Here is a 21,641-nt window from a genome sequence, read left to right as displayed (position 1 = left end):
CTCCTGACTACTGTCCAGGCTGCTTGTGTACGGCTTCATGAGCTATGGCATTAAGGGGTCGGCTGGGTCCCCAAGGATACATATAGGCATTTCAACGTCCCCAACAGTTATTTTCTGGTCTGGGAATAAAGTCCCTTCCTGCAGCTTTTGAAACAGACCAGAGTTCCTGAAGATGCGAGCGTCATATACCTTTCCCGGCCATCCCACGTTGATATTGGTGAAACGTCCCTTGTGATGCACCAGAGCTTGCAGCACTATTGAAAAGTACCCCTTCCGGTTTATGTACTCGCCGGCTTGGTGCTCCGGTGCCAAGATAGGGATATGGGTTCCGTCTATGGCCCCACCACAGTTAGGGAATCCCATTGCAGCAAAGCCATCCACTATGACCTGCACATTTCCCAGGGTCACTACCCTTGATATCAGCAGATCTTTGATTGCGTGGGCTATTTGCATCACAGCAGCCCCCACAGTAGATTTGCCCACTCCAAATTGATTCCCAACTGACCGGTAGCTGTCTGGCGTTGCAAGCTTCCACAGGGCTATCGCCACTCGCTTCTCAACTGTGAGGGTTGCTCTCATCTTGGTATTCATGCGCTTCAGGGCAGGGGAAAGCAAGTCACAAAGTTCCATGAAAGTGCCCTTACACATGCGAAAGTTTCGCAGCCACTGGGAATCGTCCCAGACCTGCAACACTATGCGGTCCCACCAGTCTGTGCTTGTCTCCCGAGCCCAGAATTGGCGTTCCACAGCATGAACCTGCCCCATTAGCACCATGATGCATGCATTGGCAGGGCCCATGCTTTCAGAGAAATCTGTGTCCATGTCCTGATCACTCGCGTGACCGCGCTGACGTCGCCTCCTCGCCCGGTATCGCTCTGCCAGGTTCTGGCGCTGCATATACTGCTGGATAACGCGTGTGGAGTTTAATGTGCTCCTAATTGCCAAAGTGAGCTGAGCGGCCTCCATGCTTGCCTTGGTATGGCGTTCGCACAGAAAAAAGGCGCGGAATGATTGTCTGCCGTTGCTCTGACGGAGGGAGGGGCGACTGACGACACGGCTTACAGGGTTGGCTTCAGGGAGCTAAAATCAACAAAGGGGGTGGCTTTACATCAAGGAGTATTTCAGGCAGGACTTCACGGAGGGTTCCAATAAGAAATGGTGCACCTAAGTTATTGTTCTTATTGGAACAAGGAGGTTAGTCTGGCCTCTGATAGATACATGGCTAGATTTACCTCGCTGCGCCTTCTCTGTGAGTGACTACAGTGTGACCTAGAGGAATGAGTCCCCTAGACAGGGGAGGGGGGGAAGCAAATGAGTACAAAACAAATCTGGTCTATTTCTTGTTTTGATCCACTCCATCTATCTTTTACATCTTTGGCTGGCAGCAGACGGTTCAGAAGGACTGCATGCCATCCTCATCTCTTGCCTGCCCGGCAGAAGATGGTACAGTACGACTGCTAGCAATCCGTATCGCCTGCCTGCTCACCATAAGACGGTTCAATAGGACTGACTGCAAGACTAAAGAGAATGACCTGGTCAAGTCACTCCAAATTTAGTCCCTGCGCCCATGTCTGCCCAGGCGCTCCTGGCCGACGTGGCCAGGAGCACCTCTGACATGACGAGGATGGCTACCAGTCGTACTGCACCGTCTGCTGCCAGAAGGCAATGGGTTGCTGCTACTGTGTAGCAATGCCGTACCGCGTCTGCCAGCACCCAGCAGACATACGGTGACGGTTACCTGAGCGGGCTCCATGCTTGCCGTGGTATGGCGTCTGCACAGGTAACTCAGGAAAAAAGACGCGAAACGATTGTCTGCCCTTGCTTTCACGGAGGGAGGGAGGGAACGGGGGCCTGACGATATGTACCACCCGCGACAATGTTTTAGCCCCATCAGGCATTGGGATCTCAACCCAGAATTCCAATGGGCAGTGGAGACTGCGGGAACTGTGGGATAGCTACCCTCAGTGCAACGCTCCAGAAGTCGACTCTAGCCTCGGTACTGTGGAAGCACTCTGCCGAGTTAATGCACTTAATGAACTAAGAACATTTTCTGTGGGGACACACACACACTCGAATATATAAAACCGATTTCTAAAAAACCGACTTCTATAAATTCGACCTAATTCCATAGTGTAGACATACCCTATGACTCTGCCCCCTAAATGGAGCATGGGGGAATCACTTTATGGAGGGACTGCCTAATAATTGTCTCAGTGAGGTGTCCAAATACTTCCCCGGCTGACTGATGTCCAGAGAGTCTCTCCAGGCCACACAGGCTGTAGAATACTGTTCTCATTTTACAGCTCTGAAATGGAGCTGTCAGCCAGAGAGCAGAGAATGGGAACAAGATCATGTATATCAGAAGGGAGGGTATTGCTAAGAGTATCCCAGCAACATGCTCATTTCCCAGAAGATTGCTGGCCTATACTCCATCCCCAGCCCTTCTGTCTACTAGAGGTTCATGGAAGTTACTATAACCCTAACACTGCACTAATCTCACTATGACCTATAAGGATGTAGAAGAGAACCAGGTTTAGGGCTGTTTGGGATTGTTCTCTGCTCCCCACTTCTTTCCAAGCATGGAGTGAGTTGCCTCCACCATCCTTTACACATCAGATCTGACAGTCTTCAGGGTGAGTCAGCTAAGTGAACAGCCAGGTTATGTGACCCTCTGAATCTTAGTTGACACTTATGGCCACATAAACTAGATTAGATAGGCTACAGAATTTTCTTCTTTACTCCAGTGCATATTTCCAGTTATTTCCCAAGGCATTGGTATTGTATACAAATTATCCATATCCTGATTTCAGGTCCTTTTACCTCATTTTGCCCTTTGTCTTTCCTACTGAAATATGCAAATCACATCTATGAGATGCAGCATTAGGTTACTAACTCAGTGTATTCTCTAGTTTATTTATCAGTTATTGCTTCTGGGTTAACTTTGTCGGTATAATTCTCATACAAAATTCCAATATAAAAGTTTTGCTTCCTTTGAGTTTTTATTCTGTGAGTAGGTCATAGGGGAAAGCATTTCGCATTGCTGAATACTTACTTCAGAATCAGTAATGCTTTCTTTTAAAAACATTCATATGCTGGATTACTCTCCGAATTACTGAGAATACACTGCAACTCCAAATTGTTGGAAGATAAAGAATATGAAATTCCATTCCTGTGCCTTATTAATCCAAAAGGCAAAAAGCACTAATGAAGGCAGCTAAAAAGTATTAAAAGCTTAAAAGTTCACAATGCCTTTTCCCCCTTTAAATACTGTACAATTGTGGCTGAAATAATCAATAGGATGTGATACTGATCTGACTGACAGCCGGAGAGTCTTTTCATACCTTCTGACACGGGGTGGTAGTCTTCTCCAGAGGTGGCAGAGCCATCCTTTGTGTGAACCCTCACAATGGAAACCTTTGACGTGTCTCCCAGACGAAGCACTGGAATTTTTACAACCACCAGCTGTCCTGTATCTTTTGGTTCACTGACACTAAATTTGGTCTCACCAAACTTAATAATGGCCTCTGTAATAACAGAAAAAAGTGTTTAATAGTGTTCACAAAAGAGCTTTTCAATACCAAAGTCAAAACGATATTTGTAGGGTCAAAAATAACTCCTCACTGTCTGCATGATCTCTGATCCTTATCAGGGTTTCATTTTGTTCGCCAATAGAAGCACCATAGGAGGAATCACTTCTTGGAGTGCCAAGAACCAGACGAAGCTCCTCCTCTTCTTCATGGAGAGAGTCGTCCACAAGTATGAGGGTGCAAGGTTTCTCAGTCTCACCTGGAATCATCATGCAGAAAGTAACATCATGCAGAACTTAAAATTGTTTCTAGATGTATTACAGGCATTTCTCTCAAGCTTTAGGACCCACAAGTCAATTCTATCGGTCACAGCACCTATACTGGCCCTATCTAAGTAAATAACGAATGAAAGTAATAGCAATAGCAGCAGCAAAAACATTTTTATTTACTATAATAGTAAGACTGGGTATTTACATAGTTGTACAGCTAATACCTCACAACGCCTGTGAGACGTAGAAGAGTATTATCCTCATTTTCAGAGGTGGAAAATGAGGAACAGGAAGGTTCAAGACCAAATTTTAAAGAACAGTCTCTAATTTTGGGTACTTTAATTTACGGCAGACCAATTGATTTTCCTATCACTCTCAGTTCCCACTGATGCCCATGGGAGAAGTGGATTCTTATCACCTTGGAAGATCGGTAGAAACATGTCTCTAGTTGAACAATCAGAAAACAATGTGTGTAAAATTAGTCTATTCAAGCCCATTTAGAGCAGTGGCTCTCAACCTTTCCAGACTACTGTACCCCTTTCAGGAGTCTGATAGTTTGATAGTAACCCAAGTTTTCCACCTCACTTAAACCTACTTGCTTACAAAAACAGACATAAAAATACAAAAGTGTAACAGCACACTATTACTGAAAAATTGCGTACTTTCTCACTCTTACCATATAATTATAAAATAAATCAATTAGAATATAAATATTGTACTTACATTTCAGTGTATAGTATATGGATCAGTATAAACAAGTTATTGTCTGTATGAAATTTTAGTTTGTACTGACTTCACTGGTACTTTTTCTGTAGACTGTTGTAAAACTAGGTATCCCTGCCCATCTTGGCTAATAGCCATTGATGGACCTATCCTCCATGAATTTATCTAGTTCTTTTTTGAACCCTGTTATAGTCTTGGACTCCACAACATCCTCTGGGAAGGAGTTCCACAGGTTGACTGTGTGTCCCTAGCCTCTGTTTGCCAGAAGCTGGGAATGAGCGACAGAGAATGGACCACTTAATGATTACCTGTTCTGTTCATTCCCTCTGGGGCACCTGGCATTGGCCACTGTTGGAAGACAGGATACTGGGCTAGATAGACCTTTGGTCTGACCCAGTATGGCCGTTCTTATGTTATCTTCCTTTAGTTGTCTCTTTTCCAAGCTGAAAAGTCCCAGTCTTATTAACCTCTCCTCATATGGAAGCTGTTTCATACCCCTAATCATTTTTGTTGACTTTTTCAGAACCTTTTGCAATTACAATATATCTTTTCTGAGATGGGGCAATCACATCTGCACTCAATATTCAAGATGTGGGCGTACCGTGGATTTATACAGAGGCAATATGATATTTTCTGTTTTACAAGCTATTCTTTCTTAATGATTCCTAACATTTTGTTAGCTTTTTTGACTGCTGCTGCACAATGAGTGGATGTCTTCAGAGAACTATCCACAATGATTCCAATATCTCTTTCTTGAGTCGTAACAGCTAATTTAGACCCCATCATTTTATATGTATAGTTGGGATTATGTTTTCCAATGTGCATTACTTTGCATTTATCAATATTGAATTTCATCTGCCATTTTGTTGCCCAGTCACCCAGTTTTGTGAGATCCCTTCGTAACTCATCACAGTCTGCTTTGGACTTAACTATCTTGAGGAGTTTCGTATCATCTGCAAATTTTGCCACCTCATTGTTTACCCCTTTTTCCAGATCATTTATGAATATGTTGAATAGGACTGGTCCCAGTACAGACCCTTGGAGGACATCACTATTTACCTCTTTCCATTCTGAAAACTGACCATTTATTCCTACCCTTTGTTTCCTACCTTTTAACAAAAAGAAAAGGAGTACTTGTGGCACTTTAGAGACTAACCAATTTATTTGAGCATAAGCTTTTGTGAGCTACAGCTCACTTCATCGGATGCATACTGTGGAAAATACAGAAGATATTTGTTTTTATACACACAAATCATGAAAAAATGGGTGCTTATCACTACAAAAGGTTTTCTCTTCCCCACCCCACTCTCATGCTGGTAATAGCTTATGTAAAGTGATCACTCTCCTTACAATGTGTATGATAATCAAGGTGGGCCATTTCCAGCACAAATCCAGGTTTTCTCCCCCCCACACCCCCCCCCCAACAAACCCACTCTCCCGTTGGTAATAGCTTATGTAAAGTGATCACTCTCCTTACAATGTGTATGATAATCAAGGTGAGCCATTTCCAGCACAAATCCAGGTTTTCTCCCCCCTACACACATCCCCCCACCCCCCAAACAAACCCACTCTCCTGTTGGTAATAGCTTATCTAAAGTGATCACTCTCCTTACAATGTGTATGATAATCAAGATGGGCCATTTCCAGCACAAATCTAGGGTTTAACAAGAACGTCTGAGGAAGGGGGAGGGGGGTTAGGAAAACAAGGGGAAATAGGTTACCTTGCATAATAACTTAGCCACTCCCAGTCTCTATTCAAGCCTAAGTTAATTGTATCCAATTTACAAATGAATTCCAATTCAGCAGTCTCTCGCTGGAGTCTGGATTTGAAGTTTTTCTGTTGTAATATCGTAACTTTCATGTCTGTAATCGCGTGACCAGAGAGATTGAAGTGTTCTCCGACTGGTTTATGAATGATATAGTTCTTGACATCTGATTTGTGTCAATTTATTCTTTTACGTAGAAACTGCCGAGTTTGACCTATGTACATGGCAGAGGGGCATTGCTGGCACATGATGGCATATATCACAAATTGTATGATAATCAAGGTGGGCCATTTGTGCTGGAAATGGCCCACCTTGATTATCATACACATTGTAAGGAGAGTGATCACTTTACATAAGCTATTACCAGCATGAGAGTGGGGTGGGGGGAGAGAAAACCTTTTGTAGTGATAAAGACCCATTTTTTTCATGATTTGTGTGTATAAAAGCAAACATCTTCTGTCTTTTCCACAGTATGCATCCGATGAAGTGAGCCATAGCTCACAAAAGCTTATGCTCAAATAAATTGGTTAGTCTCTAAGGTGCCACAAGTACTCCTTTTCTTTTTGCGAATACAGACTAACACGGCTGTTATTCTGAAACCTATCTTTTAACAGTTACTCATCCATTAGAGGACCTTCCCTCTTATGGCATAAGAGGGAAGGTCCTCTGCATCATAAGATTTACATATAGTGGAAAAAACTTGTTCAGGGCTTGGAAAAAAACCAGAAGTTAAAAATGTCGAGCATATAAAAATGAGGACACAAGAAACTGTTCTCCAGTCAAGCAAAAGGAGGTTTGGATTGATAACCACCAAGAGGGACTCAAGCAATTTTTCCCTCAAAGGAGAAGTAATACCCAATTTTCTCATGTTCCTTCTTTGGGTTCAATATTTTGAGTCACCCAGGCAGACTGAGAAAGAAGAAATAAGCAGGAAGGAGGAGAAACATCAGACAGCAATAATTAATTTAGCTGTGTCCCTATGCAATGTTAAAGGGTGTTTACCCATTCCAGCGACAGATAGCTGGATTTGCTGATGGTCTGCCTAATGGGGCCAGAACTTCTGGGGGTTTCCTCTGTGATATCACCTGCTATCCAGATCTGCCTGCAGCAAAGCAATGGGATCCATCTGTAAGGATGAGTGGTTGGGTCTTAGCAAAAAGATATCCCTTGTGTCTCTATAGATGATCCCCCTCGAGTTCAGGATTAAGGCAGGATGGTGTGAGGAATATTGTCTCTGCTCACACTCTACCTATTCTGTAGAGAGAGAGCTTTGTTCCCCCAAGCAGTCTCTATGTCCCTTGCTATGAGAAAAAAACTCACATGATTTAAAGCAAAACCAACTCTGACAGAATAAAGGATTCTAACAAAGAATTGTAGCTTACCAGGAAGGAAAGTGATGATGGAATCGTCAGTGTTAGGACGTTCTTCAAAGTCCATCATTACCTGGGCTGAACCCTGCCGACTATAGCAGCGCACTGTAGATGTGTAGCGGATATCCCCGCTCCTATATATCATGGCAGAAATCTCTTCATCATTTTCGTTGACAATGTACATAGGTTCTTTAAACTGCATCTTAGGCACTAGACAGACACATACAAAGGAAGGAATAAAATATCCAGAATGATCAATTCCTATAGCCACTGCTTTTAAGATAATGGTGTTATGTGCCATGTTATATATGCTTATGATATGGCAGACTCCTCACCAGGTAGCAACTGATTTATTTAGCACATTTCCCACAATTCAAAGAGTGAAATCTTGGCCCGACTGATGTCAATGGAAAAATGTCCACTGACTTCAGTGGGTCCAAGATTTCACCACAATTGCTTTACAAAACTACAAGCTATGGCCCTGATTTTGATCTCACACTGGTATAAATCAGGAATATTACAACTTATGTCTATAAAATTACAACTAGCAAATGTAAAACTAATATAAATGTATTTATCTTCAGGCCTTATGTACATTTTCTACATTCCCCATGGTTTTAGGAAAATAAGTGAGAAATTATAGCCAGCCGAAAGTGTATGTAGACCGGTAAGTGCCCAGAAATTTTATAATGACCACAAGTGGTCAGGAGCCCGATTTTACACCTCATCCAAAAGATCACAACTTCAGCAATATAGTGTTTCCAAACACCATGCCTGGACATTAGTTCCATATGGACTCAGAAGGAAGAATATAATCTATTGCATTGCAAGCATCATTTTTCTTCCTGTGAAAATAATTAATACTTACAATCAGAGACTGAGTCATTGATGAAGATGGTAGCTTTGCTTGGTTCTCCAAGGATAGCATTCATGGGCATTCGCAGCACAAGCTCAAACCTCTCAATTCCTTCTAATACTGGCTGTCCAAGGTCATCCAGAATGATCACATGGAAAGTCTGCATGTTGACTCCAGGGGCAAAATCCAAATTACGACTGATGCCTACGTAGTCTACCCCAGCTACACAAAGAAACAACTGAAGACATTGATGGAACTGTTTTTCACAGCATTTAGTTAAAGAAAATAAGGGATCTAAAGTCAGGAAGTTGATGATAGTAACTCATAAAAATGTAATTATCTCTTTCTTTTATTGTCAATAAGTACTTTTTACTCATTTAAAACTCTCTAGAACTCTTGCAGCCATGCAAAGCAAAAAGCTTCTTACCTAGAAGGGATTTGGAGCAGGGCTGATTCTAATCTCACTTACCATGTTGAAAATCAGGAATAACACCATTTAAGTGAATGGAGCTATATTGATGTAAAACTTTTGTAAGTGAGATGCAAACTATAGTTTGGGACCAACCAAAGCGTTCTGGGAGAAACAATTTAACAGTTTATCCAGTGAGGGAAGACCAAAAACACAGTCTGGCTGTAAACTCCTATAATGCTGTTATGCTTTTCTGGAACAAAAAGGCATTCAATATTTAGGGTGAGGTAAACCGAACAGATCATATAAAATAATAGTTAAGAAATGAAGTAAATGGACATTCTTTCTAGACATCTTAATAATCTCATTTTCCAAGAGAAAGCACAAAAATGTGGAAAGGCATACTAATAATAAACCCAGACTTTAAGTCTTCCTGTCATGGGCATCATAACAAGAAGGCTTATGACAACTAAGAGTATTTTAAAATTATATCAGTAACTAAACACTAATGTCTGTTCATGCTCAATGTAACCATCTAGGAAAAATATCTGGACTCTTCATGACTTCTCCACATCAAAAGAACACTTTAGCATAAAATGCCATGTTTTAGAAACAGACTAAGTACAGTATGTCTCCAGCTCCAGATACCAATTTAGAACTTGATCCTTTCAGCATGTGGATGAAGGCTCTGAGGGTATGTCTGCATGTGGAGCTGGGGGTATGGACTCCCAGCTCACATAGACCTACTCACATTAACTCTCCTGGAGCTGGCACACTAAAAACATTGGTGAGCTGGGGTAGCATGGGCAGTGGGTGAGCGGCGGCATGGGCTAGTTGTGCTGAGTACCTACCTACCTACCTAACTGGCCCCCTGGGTATGTACTCGGGGCAACTAGCCTGTGGTGCCACTCACAGCTGCCTGTACTGCCACACCTGCACTATCATTTTCAGTCTGCTAACTCTCCTCGAATTAGCACATGAGTGTGTGTCTGTGTGAGCCGGGAGTCATTCCCCTAGCTCCAAGGGTAGACACAGACTAAGTATAATAAGCTGAGGACAGAAAGAACTGTAGGCTGGCGGGCTGGCAAGAACTCTGTGCCTAGCATGTATTGGGAGGCAATGAGCAACTGAATGTGAGAGATAATAGTTCGTGGGAACCACTGGAAGGCTGAAGCTCATAATTTGCCCTTGCTTCCATTTCCATCTAAGGGCGGCTCTTAAACACATTTGAATAAGCCCTTACTTCATGTTAGCAGTAGGAATAACTGTGATATCTAAAAATGGGCTGCGTGCATCTCAAATGGATTATGGGAAGTGCTGAGCAGCTTCAATGTTTAATTAAATTCATGGTAGCTGAGGGCAGCCAGCACCTTCTAGGATAAAGCCCATGGTTTCCATTCGTCAGTTTTCATTTCAACACCTGTCCATGCCCCTTCTCTGCTCCTTATCATGCTCACTTTTCCCCTTACTAGCATGCAGTTCAGTGTGGGCACAGAGGTCTCCTCATACTTCTGAACATCACACACTATGGAGAAGCCTCCGTTCGAAGGTTCAGAGCAAACACCAAGTGTGGCATGCCTAGCCTTGTGGCTCTCTGAGCCACTTCTGGGCCTAAACCAGAAGTCTTCAGGATTGAATCCACACTGGATGTACCAGTGCTCCATGTTAAGACATATTAAGGAAAAATGACACAAGAGCGAAATGATCACTCACCCTCTGCAGTTATTGGTTCAGTTTTGCGAGACCTCACTGTAACAGTAGCAGCTTTGGACAAATCAGTTCCAGTTCTCCAGACATGCACCTCAACAAAGCCAGCACTCTCATCAACATAGTATTCAACATCTCCAAAGTAGAAGGCTGGTTCTGGTAAAAAGGTTAAAGTAATTTAAAATTATTAAAGTTTGCTTCTTACCAGAGAACCTACTTTTAAGCATATATAAAAAAATTAAAAATAAATAAAAGAGGAAGGATGGTCCAGTGGTTAAGGTCAGGGACTCGGCAGTCTAGGGTTCAATTCCCTGTTCCACCTCTGTGATCTTGAGACGTCTCTCTGTCCCTCAGTTCTCCATCTGTAAAATGGGGATGGCAACATTTCTCTACTTCAAAGGGGGACTGTGAGGATGAATACATTAATGATTATAAGGCGCTCAGACAAATGTGAATGTAAGTATGGTAGGCAGACAGAAACAAAAGAAGGAAAACAACATAACGTAGAAAAATATACCAGATGGACTGTCCTCATAAAGCCTGCAAAACACAAACCACAGTTGACCTACCTAGACACTTCTTCAAATTTCTTATAAAACTCCACCTCTTCCACCAAGTCTAAATCTACTGGTCAGATCTAGGTGCAACTCTTTCTTTTTAATTGATCTGCATCTGTTCATGCCTTTGATAAGGTCTTCCTCCTAAGTGATTTTGTTCTTTGTTTTCAGTTAGGATATTTTATTTACATGCTGTGTTCTTTATGGTGCACATATTTATGGTCCTATAGAAGTAAATAAAATATTAACATAGACTCCACTAGTTGTCATTCATTGTAGACACTTTCATTAGTGTTGGAGAGACCTAATGCTCTTACAGATTCTCCCCTCCACTATATTTAGTCTTGGAAGGATTACATTTTTATTAGTAAATGTTGGTAAACATCCATTTCACCGCACACACACAAACTGATGAAAACATACTTCCATCAATAATTAAAATTTACAAATAGGCAAAGTAAGAAAAATGTTGCTTGAGAACTTATTAGATTTTGAATTAAGGATTTTGACTTTATATATTCTGACATGTGATGTTGACAACTTGTATGTTAAAGATTACAAAAGCTTATTTTTCTGAATAGCAACATCTACCATCATTAAATAATTGCTGTCTGATCCCACCAGTAATTTCTTGCCACTGTGAAAGTTTAAATAGATAAAAATGAAAAAAAAAACATGTAAAATAAACATTGCTATTATCTGTCAAAATTATAAAAAAGTAAAAATTAAACTCTGCCAGTCCTGACTATAATCTACACAGAGAAAAATACATTAAAAATCAGCCAATAAATATGAAAATCATAGCCTATTTATCACTACTTTGACCTTTCATGACCTATTATTGCCAGTCATTTTGCTTCTGCATATCTCCCCAATTCCTTTCTAATACATTTACTTTAATGTGCTACCAACACAAACTGGATTTCACATGTTCTGGGGATGCATTCCACTTAGCACACTAAATACTAAAACCCTGCAAAATTTAAAATGGACATCATGGGGGCTTAAAGAAAAAAGACCAGATATAGTGAGTCTTCTCTTAAGCTATCTCAAAATGGGGGGGAGGGGGAGAGGGCGCAATGCACCCAGAGTGCCCACAATCTGGAACGTACATTTGTTTCAATGGTAAAACATTCAGACATGCTTATCTGACTGTAAATCAGTGTCTTTTTTTATTTAAAAGCTCCAAGGAAATCAAATAAAAATCTATGCCAATGCAACCTTGTGGCTAAAATTTTTACAAGTGCACAAGTCAATAAATTAAATGTTATCATACCTCTATCCATCTTACACGTAGGGCAGTAAAGTCAAAACAACATAGAATAACACAGAATTCTATGACAGGGTTATGGTTGGTGTGGGAATCAGAACATTTCTCACTTTGTTGTGTGTGAAACGTCAACCATAACTCTGCCCTTGATATCAATCATAAGGGCTTACTACATTTTTCTATTTTGTTCTTAAATAAAATACTACATAATCCAACTTGATTTTTAAGAACCACAGTGGGTATGTCTATATGGAAAAAAAAAACCCCACCAAAACCAACAACCACCCACTTGCAGCAAGTCTCAGAGTTGGGGTCAACTGACTGCACGTTGCTGGGCTCAAGCTGAGGGGCTAAAAATAGCTGTGTAGATGTTCCCACCTAGGCTCTGAAACCTGGTGAGAGAGGTGGATCTCAGAGCCGTCTCCAGCCCAAGCAGGAACATCTGCATGGCTATTTTGCATTGCAGCACAAGCCCTAAAAGCCTGTGGCAATTGACCTGGGCTCCGAGAGTCGCTTCTGCAGCATTTTTTTTTTTTGCTGTCCAGACACACCATTTGTGGCCAGACCTAAGCTCCCTCTAAGCTGCATGGGCGCGCAGCTGCCTACTAAGCACAGTACAGGTGCTCAAGGCTGCGGCAGGGAGAGATGTCTCTCCCCTAACCCCGGACCTGCCATGGACAGGGGACAGGCGCCCTTCCCCCAGCACCGAACCTGATGCTGCCAGGGGACAGGCACCCCTCCCCCAGCCCTGAACCTGCCGCGGGTCGGGGACAGCTGCCTCTCCCTTGGCCCCGACCCAGCCCAGCCCCAAACCTGCCGCTGCTGGGGGACAGGTGCCCCTCCCCTGGCTCTGACCGAGCCTGGCCATGAACCTGTTGTGGGTGAGGGACAGGCGCCTCTCCCGCAGCCCCAACCCAGCCCAGCATCTGCTGCGGCCAGTGGACAGCCACCCCTCCCCCCAGTCCAGGTGCTGCTGCAGGGAGAGAGGGGGGAAGGGAGTCCTCTCTCCCCACCATAGCCCCAGGGAGCCCCGCTGCTCCCCAAACCCCTCATCCCCATCCTTGGCCCCACCCCAGAACCCGCATCCCCAGACAGAGACCTCACCTCCCCACCCCATCCCTCTGCCCCAGCCCAGAGCCCAAACCCAAAGCCGGAGCCCTCACACCCCTATATCCCAACCCTCTGCCCCTGTCCTGAGCCAGTTCCCACACTCCAAATCCCTTGGCCCCACCCCTCCCACATGAATTTTTTTATGTGCACCAATATGGAGATGATGTGTCACACATCACCTCCTATTGGTGCACATAACAACATTAATTCGGCACATGGGTGGGAAAAATTAGAGGTAACACTGGACATGATCTATTCTCTGATTTAGGTCTTGACTCAAGGACGTAAGTGCTTATCTTTAACCATATGAACAGGAGCAGCAAACGGGGGAGTTTTGAGTTCTCCAAGTGAAGGAGAAGCGACTACATGACCCTGGGAGTGAGTTTGCTGTCTATTTGTTGTGTGCTTGCTGCTTTCCTGAAGTTTATAGTGTGGTCTGGTTGGGGGTGTATGTGCTGGGCCTAGCGGCCAGGCAGGCAAGGCTGAGCGCTTCCTAAGAAGGATATAGCCCGCCAACCTTTGATCTTAATTCAGCTTTTCAGGGAGAACAGGGATTTAAAAAGTCAGTTCATAAGCAACCAGAAGAGCTTGCGAACAGGAGCAGCAAGCAGGGGAGTTTTGCAAGGAAGTTTAGAGAGGGAACGTGAAAGCCAGATACAGCTAACATTCTCTAAGCTCAGACCAATAAACAGCCCATCCCTCAAAAACAAACAAACAAAAAGCTGCAAGAATAAAAATAATGCCAGCAGAAATCCAGTGCAGAGTGGGGGGCAATCCAGTTAATTGCACTGAATGCAGCATTTACGATTACCTGCCTTGTGGGCAGGTGGCGTACGTGGGCATTCAGTGTAAGCAACTCATGGTACAGTCTCTTGAGACCAGAGTGGCTGAACTACAGGAGCTAGGGGAGACAGAGAGATGCACGACTTTCCAGGACACAGTAGAGCAGTCCCACCCGTACTCTTGACAGCCTCTGTGCTGTTGAGGAGGATGAAAACTTGGGAAAGGAGAACAAGAAAAGGGAGTGGAGGGAAATGGTCCCAGAGTTGGGAACATCCTTCCAGATGATGTCACGGTGTCCTCTCGCATTAAGGATACCTCTCTGAGGGAGAGGACCCCAGTTATTAGGAAGAGTCCAGTAACAGTAATGGGGGATATGATTATTAGAAATATAGATAGTTGGTTTCAGAGTAGCAGCCGTGTTAGTCTGTATCCGCAAAAAGAAAAGGAGGACTTGTGGCACCTTAAAGACTAACAAATTTATTTGAGCATAAGCTTTCGTGAGCTACAGCTCACTTCATCGGATGCATCCAGTGAAGTGAGCTGAGGCTCACGAAAGCTTATGCTCAAATAAATTTGTTAGTCTCTAAGATGCCACAAGTCCTCCTTTTCTTTTTATAGATAGTTGGGTTTGTGATGACCAGGAGAACTGCACAGTGACTTGTCTGCTGGGTGTGAGAGTTGTGGATCTCTCGAGACATCTAGCCAGATTTATGTTCAGCGCTGGGGAAGAGCCCATGGTGATGGTACATGTAGGTACCAATAACATGGGGAAAGGTAGGAGAGAAGTCCTGGAAGGCAAATTTAGTCTGTTAGGTAAGAGATTGAAGTCCAGGACCTCCATGGTAGCTTTTCTCTGAAATGCTTCCAGTTTCACAATGGGTCTCAATGTGTGGATAAGATGATGGTGTAGGGAGGAGGGTTTTAGTTTATTAGGAACTGAGCACTCCATCTAAACCATCTAAACCAAAAGGGAACCAAATTGCTGGCACGTAAAATTAAAGAAGGTCATAGAGGAGTTTTTCAATTAAGGGCTGGGGAAAGACGAGAGATGCGGAGGAGCATATAGTTTGGACAGAGACATTGCTTAGGGAGGATATCCTAGTGAACAGGAGAGGATAGAAGTTGATAAAATACAGATAGGAGCTGAAAAGAAACAGTCAAATGGAAAAAAGAGTCCCATTCAATTACATTACTTGACAACTAAATTAAGAGTCCCATTCAATTACATTACTTGACAACTTGACATTACTTGACAACTTGACAACTAAATATTGACAAATTTGATAAGTGTTTGAAATTTATAAATGCTAGAAATTGAAATACTAAGATGGGTGACTTTGAGTGCCTGGTATTAAATGAGGATATTGATAGAATAGGCATCACAGAAACTTGGTGGAATGATGATAATCAATGGGACACGGTAATACCAGGGTACAAAATATACAGGAATGACAGGTTTCAGAGTAACAGCCGTGTTAGTCTGTATTCGCAAAAAGAAAAGGAGTACTTGTGGCACCTTAGAGACTAACCAATTTATTAGAGCATAAGCTTTCGTGAGCTACAGCTCACTTCATCAAGTGAGCTGTAGCTCACGAAAGCTTATGCTCTAATAAATTGGTTAGTCTCTAAGGTGCCACAAGTACTCCTTTTCTTTTTACAGGAATGACAGAGGCGGTTGTGCCGGTTGGGAAGTGGCACTATATGTAAAAGAAAGCATAGAGTCAAATAGAGTAAAAATCTTAAATGGATCAAACTATACCACAAAATCTGTACAGATAGAAATTCCATGCTTGAATAATAGGAGTATAGCAGTAGGAATATACTACCGACCACCTGACCAGGATGGTGACAGTGATAGTAAAATACTCAGAGAGCTTAGAAAAATCTATAAAAATAGAAAATTCAATAATAATAGGGGATTTCAACTGTCCCCATATTGACTGGATACATGTCACCTCAGAATGGGATGCAGAGATAAAATTTCTAGACACCACTCATGACTGCTTCTTGGAGCAGCTATTCTGAGGTGAGACTAGCAGAACGGCTTGGTAATAATGACCATAATGTAATTAAATTTAACATCCTTGTGTGTGGGAGAATACCAAAGAAGCCCGCCATAGTAGCATTTAACTTCAAAAAGGGCACCAATACAAAAATGAGGAAGCTAGTTAAATAGAAATTAAAAGGAACAGTCACAAAAGTGAAATGTCTGCAAGCTGCATTAACACTTTTTTAAAAACACCAAAATAGAGCCTCAAATTAAATGTATACCTCAAACAAAAAATATAGTAAGAGGATCAAAAAATGCTACCATGGCTAAAGAGCAGAGTAAAACAGGCAATTAGAAGCAAAAAGGTATCCTTTAAAAAGTTGGAAGTCAAATCCTAAAGAGAAAAATAGAAAGGAGCATAAATATTGGTAAGTCAAGTGTAAAAGTATGATCAGGCAGGCCAAATAAGAAATTGAAGAGCAAGTAGCAAAAGACACAAAAACTAATGTTGAAATTTTTTTTTAAGTACACCACAAGGGCAAGACGGCAGAGTGGGGTGAGGGAAATGGGAAAAGAGAGGTGGGGTGGAGAGAAGAGACAGTGGGGAAGGAAGGGGGTGGGATAGAATTTTTTGGTGCACAATTCCCTCAGCAGTAAACTCCCTACACACCTTCTTGATTTGGGTCTGTCCAAACCCAGTGTAGGAGGACAGTACCTGCCTTGAAAAGTTTAGAATCTAATTTAAAACCAGATGCAGTATTGTGCATAAAAAAGAGCAGGAAGGAGAACAAGGGATACAGAAAGTACATATGTATGATTAGAAATTATTGAAACCTACATTTTGCTATCCTGCATACAATTCCCTACCCTGAGGATAACAAGCAACAAAAGAATGAAACCTCACTGAACTATCAGTAGGAGAGCAGCTCTCTTCTTTCAGCAAGCATAATAAAGCATTTTTTAAAACCTATACGAGGGGTTCCTGGTATAGTTTATGTTAATGTAAAATTACATTGTGTGTATTTGTTTACATACTTTGGGCCAACAGGAGATAAATCTGCACATCACACATCTCACTCCCTTCCTGCACTTTCAACTCTAGGTACCAGTGTGTATGAGTGTGTGTGTGTGTGTGTATAGAGGAATGGGTTATCTTATTAACCTTATTCATAGCTGGACCTTGGGCACTAGCCAATACATTCCTTGCATTTCTTACTTCAGTGCAAGCAGACAAAGGTGAAGATAGAAAATGAGACCTTAAATAGGGTTTCAATGCAGAATTCTGCTATCCAGACCAGATCGGAACATGATGCAGCTTTGTGAACTGCTTTGTGAACGGTTGTCCCACTGAGTATGGGGACAAAACCCTCAATCTGATTTCCCACAGTTAACATTTAGACTGAAATCAGTCTTATTTCCCATTCCAAACTATTTGAGTACTGTCCTTATTTTAACATTTTAAACCCCTCAGATTACAAGAAAGAACTGCAAAAAACAGAGGCGAGGGTAAGTTATCACATTTAACAGTGATATATTTATCTGCATATAGTGCCACAAAGAAAAAATGCTTTGCACCTAAATACACTGTATTGCTAAGGGCTGGGAGCCCTACAGCTATCTCTAAGGGGAGAATCTAGTGTCCAGAGACAGCACTGTCAGTGATTTTGTGACCTTGGGCAAATCACTTTATCTCTGTGCATCGGTTTCAGGATAATACTCCTTACCTTCCACAGCAGTTAGAATATATAAAGTGTCATATAAATACTTTTTAGTGTATTATTAACATTAGAGGCTTTCATAGTAAAACCCTCACTACATTAATTTTTCATGATTTGCCTAGTGGAATTATTTCAGAATCGCAAGGCTTCAGTATACTAAATCTGCTGCAAAATATCACAGCAGTATATGACCACTAGGATTTAGCGAACATCTAAAGAAGAACAAATGGCTCCACGTTCTAAATACGGTGCTGTGCTATCCCACACAGGACATTTCAGATCAAACCCTGAATTTAGTTTTCAACTCCCTGAGAGCAAAGAATAGCACAAAGCCAGTGCATAGGGATAAATCCATTGTGTCATTAAGGAATTCTCAGTGCATGATTAGAAGTCACATTAATTTATGCCCTCCCAGCTGGAGGAGAATTGTGGCAACATGTGATGTGTGTACAGGGAGGGCTGAGGTTACATGAAGGAGGGAAAAACTAAGCCTCTAATGGCAGGCAGGTGAAGGCCAGATCCATTAAATTTCATGACCTAATCAAGTTTTCCTCAGCTAATATATATGTTGGAAAAATCTATGACTGATCCTACAGTGTGTTATGTATACTAGAGCACAAGAACATGACTGACTGTCAGTATGAAAGAATCATTGGGACAGAGAGAGAGAGTGCGTAAGCAAGCATGAGAATGACTCTGTTGCCTGGGGGTTAAAGCTACAGCAGTGGTTGGGATGTGTGAGACACAGGATCCAGTTCACCTGCTCCAATGATTTTTTTAAAATTATCTATGCACAGTGGAACAGGTTCAACAGGAGAGACTGAGGGAGCCCCACATCATAATATCCCACAGCCCAGTGGCTAAGGAGTTCACCTGAGAGGTGTTGTTCCCTGTTCAAATCCCTTCTCCCCCTTAGAAGGAAGCTGAACTTGAAGCAGAGGTCGCCCACATCCCAGATGAGTATCCTAACCCCTGGGCTATAAATTGTAAAAGCTTGCCTGCAGGGGCCTGATCCAGCAGGCACATTCTGAGTATGCTTACCAGATTGGGCCCTGCAGGTGAGTTAGGTGGAATTCTCCCAGTTAGTGAATCACCTTGGGCTCAGGCTCCACTGCCTGGTGTGCATGCTCAGAAACACAGATGTTGAGCGAACTTCTACTGCAAAAACATAGGTGCTGATCCCATTTAGGTGCCCACCGGGTGCCGTGGCTGCTGAGCAGGGGCCTGATTCTGGGATTTAGGTGCCTTTTGTGAATCTAGCCCTTAGTGTCTTTTACAAAAACAGCAGAGGACACTGTGCCACTAACCCTAATGAAATTATCACCATTAGGAACTGTTCAAAACGATAGCAAACACAGAGAGCCACTTTCATCTGTGGTGTGACTCGACTTCCTAACGAGGAGACATACCTAGGATAAACCAAAATTTTCTGATTAACCAAGGGGCTCCCCCCCGCCACAATTTTCAGATTCAGTTCAGGTTAAACCTTCCCCCACAGATTTTTCAGAACTGCCAGCAAACCAAAAAATCATTTATTTGCCCAGCTCTAGTTAGTAGAGTCAGCGCTCGGGCATTTCTAGCAACACATCCTCAAGCTCTGATTAGAGGAACGTTTCAGGACAAGATGCTGGAAATACTAGCTTTGTCAAGCTGGATGCCTGCCCAGTTAAAGCTACAGCACTGCTGAAAAACAGGCACTAAATTTGCTACTGCAGCGACAGGCTCACAGAGAACCACATTACTGCAGTAAGTTAGCTAGCCTCATATTCAGGAATGACTGTCACATATTTTGAGACACGTATCTGCAATAGCAGACACATTCTTCATGGTTACTCATCCTAGGAACCAAATCTTTACTACTGTTTTGTAGTTAATTTCCTGTAAGTCCTTTTAGGAGCTCCCCGGGGAAGCAGCAAAGCCAAGATACAAACAGGGAGGCATTGTGTTTCACACATCATGGTTGGAAAACATGCTGCCCCATGATTGGGGGCTCACTTATGGCAGATCTTTAATCTAGTAATCAGTCTGAATAGAGAGCATTGCAAATTTAATGACTTCTCTTTCAGAAATAAGAGAAAGCCTTTCATGTAGCGAACACAGATTGAAGACTGCAGATTTCGCTGGCATACAGTTAGAGTAATTAGAGGAGAGAGGATTGGAACTTAATTCCCAATGACCTCTGATAAGGAAATTAAATTTATGTTTTGTCCTTGCATCCAGCAGAATGGAAAGTATATATTAATTAGAACATCAACCAGCACTCAAGCAGGAAAATTAGACAAACTTTTGAAGCTGTCAAAAGCACATCCACACTTGATCATACTCGTAAAGGCAACAGGTATAAAAAGAAATCAATGCAAATATCCATTTTAATGGACCTTTCTGCCTCTAAAACAACATTAACAGCTACCGTAGAGAGATGAAGTATGACCAACCACAATGGGCAATGAAAAGAAACACACTACTTTTGCAAGATATGTGCAGTGCTTTGCCCGATTCTTGGCTTGCAATGCATGATGATGCACAAGCCAGAAAAAAGACAGCTTTACTCTTGGATCCCAGGGCAAGATTGCACAGCCAACAATAAACTGAGCAGACTTCTTATAGAAATAACTGAGACACAAACATGGAATTGCATTCAGGGTTTTTTGCAGTAACTTCTTAGTCTAACTACACTGAAATGAGGAGGGGTTTAGTTTTATTATTATTTATTTGTATTGAGGTACTAGCTCGGAGGCCCAGTGATGGACCAGGACCCAACTGTGCTAGGCCCTGTACAAACACAGGACAAAAAGATGGTCCCTGCCCCAAAGAGTTTACAATCTAAGTCAACTGTTCTGATGTCAGGGTAGCCTGCATGCCAGATCCCATATGCACTTACAGAGTATGCTCAGGAGATTTCAAATATTAGTAAAAAGAACTACATTGACTCCCTGCCCCCCCGTTCAAATGATGCATACTTCCTGAGTAAACTTTCCCTCAAGGTCTCTGAGGTGGGAATGTGAGGTTTGCCAACTCACTTTCTGAGAATCCATTGTTCTGGACTGTTTTGTAAAATACTATTTTCACTGACCTACATGATTTATAGAGGGGAAGAATAATAAAGGGGAAAATTTTCTGGTAGCTCTAATATGCGAGTATAAACACGAGGTAGCCGCATAAGCAATAGATGGAGTAACTATTTACATCTGGACAACGTGTGCTGTGGATTATTGACTAGACCTTTTAAATTGATATTCATGTTGTTTCTGACTACAGGCTTGAGGCCCTCTTGTTTCTTTGCAGGCTGAACAGGGTGGAATTAGCAGGTGGAAATTGTTTACTAAGATTTTATGATACTTGTGTGGAAATGTGAATTTATTAGACTAATGTTAATAAGGATAAACATCTATATAATTTAAATAATTATAGTTTCTCAGTTCATGTATGTTAATAAGGACAAAAATAAAAAGTTTAAAAAGAAATCTATGTTCACTAAAGAAAGTTTACATTAGCAAGAAGTACTTTTACATTTGAAAGTAGGTAGCACCATTACACAGCTATTTGCACTTACTTGAAATTACACAAGTGACTGAGCTTGCAGTTA

At 42.2% G+C, this 21,641-nt stretch overlaps 1 protein-coding gene across 2 annotated transcripts in view; it reads right to left on the bottom strand.

Moving 5' to 3' along the window:
• Positions 1–21,641, bottom strand: part of FREM2 (FRAS1 related extracellular matrix 2) — a 214,734-nt gene that overhangs the window by 55,546 nt on the left and 137,547 nt on the right. For both annotated transcript variants that reach the window (XM_084651422.1, XM_084651421.1), the window contains exons 7-11: positions 10,634–10,783; positions 8,524–8,733; positions 7,668–7,865; positions 3,622–3,786; positions 3,342–3,524 (exon numbers count right to left, since the gene is read on the bottom strand). In XM_084651422.1, the coding sequence (XP_084507548.1) occupies positions 3,342–3,524; positions 3,622–3,786; positions 7,668–7,865; positions 8,524–8,733; positions 10,634–10,783 (906 nt within the window). The remainder of the gene's footprint in view (positions 1–3,341; positions 3,525–3,621; positions 3,787–7,667; positions 7,866–8,523; positions 8,734–10,633; positions 10,784–21,641) is intronic.

Source organism: Lepidochelys olivacea (assembly GCF_965140295.1).
Source record: "Lepidochelys olivacea isolate rLepOli2 genome assembly, chromosome: 1".
Classification (NCBI taxonomy): Eukaryota; Metazoa; Chordata; order Testudines; family Cheloniidae; genus Lepidochelys; species Lepidochelys olivacea.
This window is presented reverse-complemented; position numbering and strand designations above follow the sequence as displayed.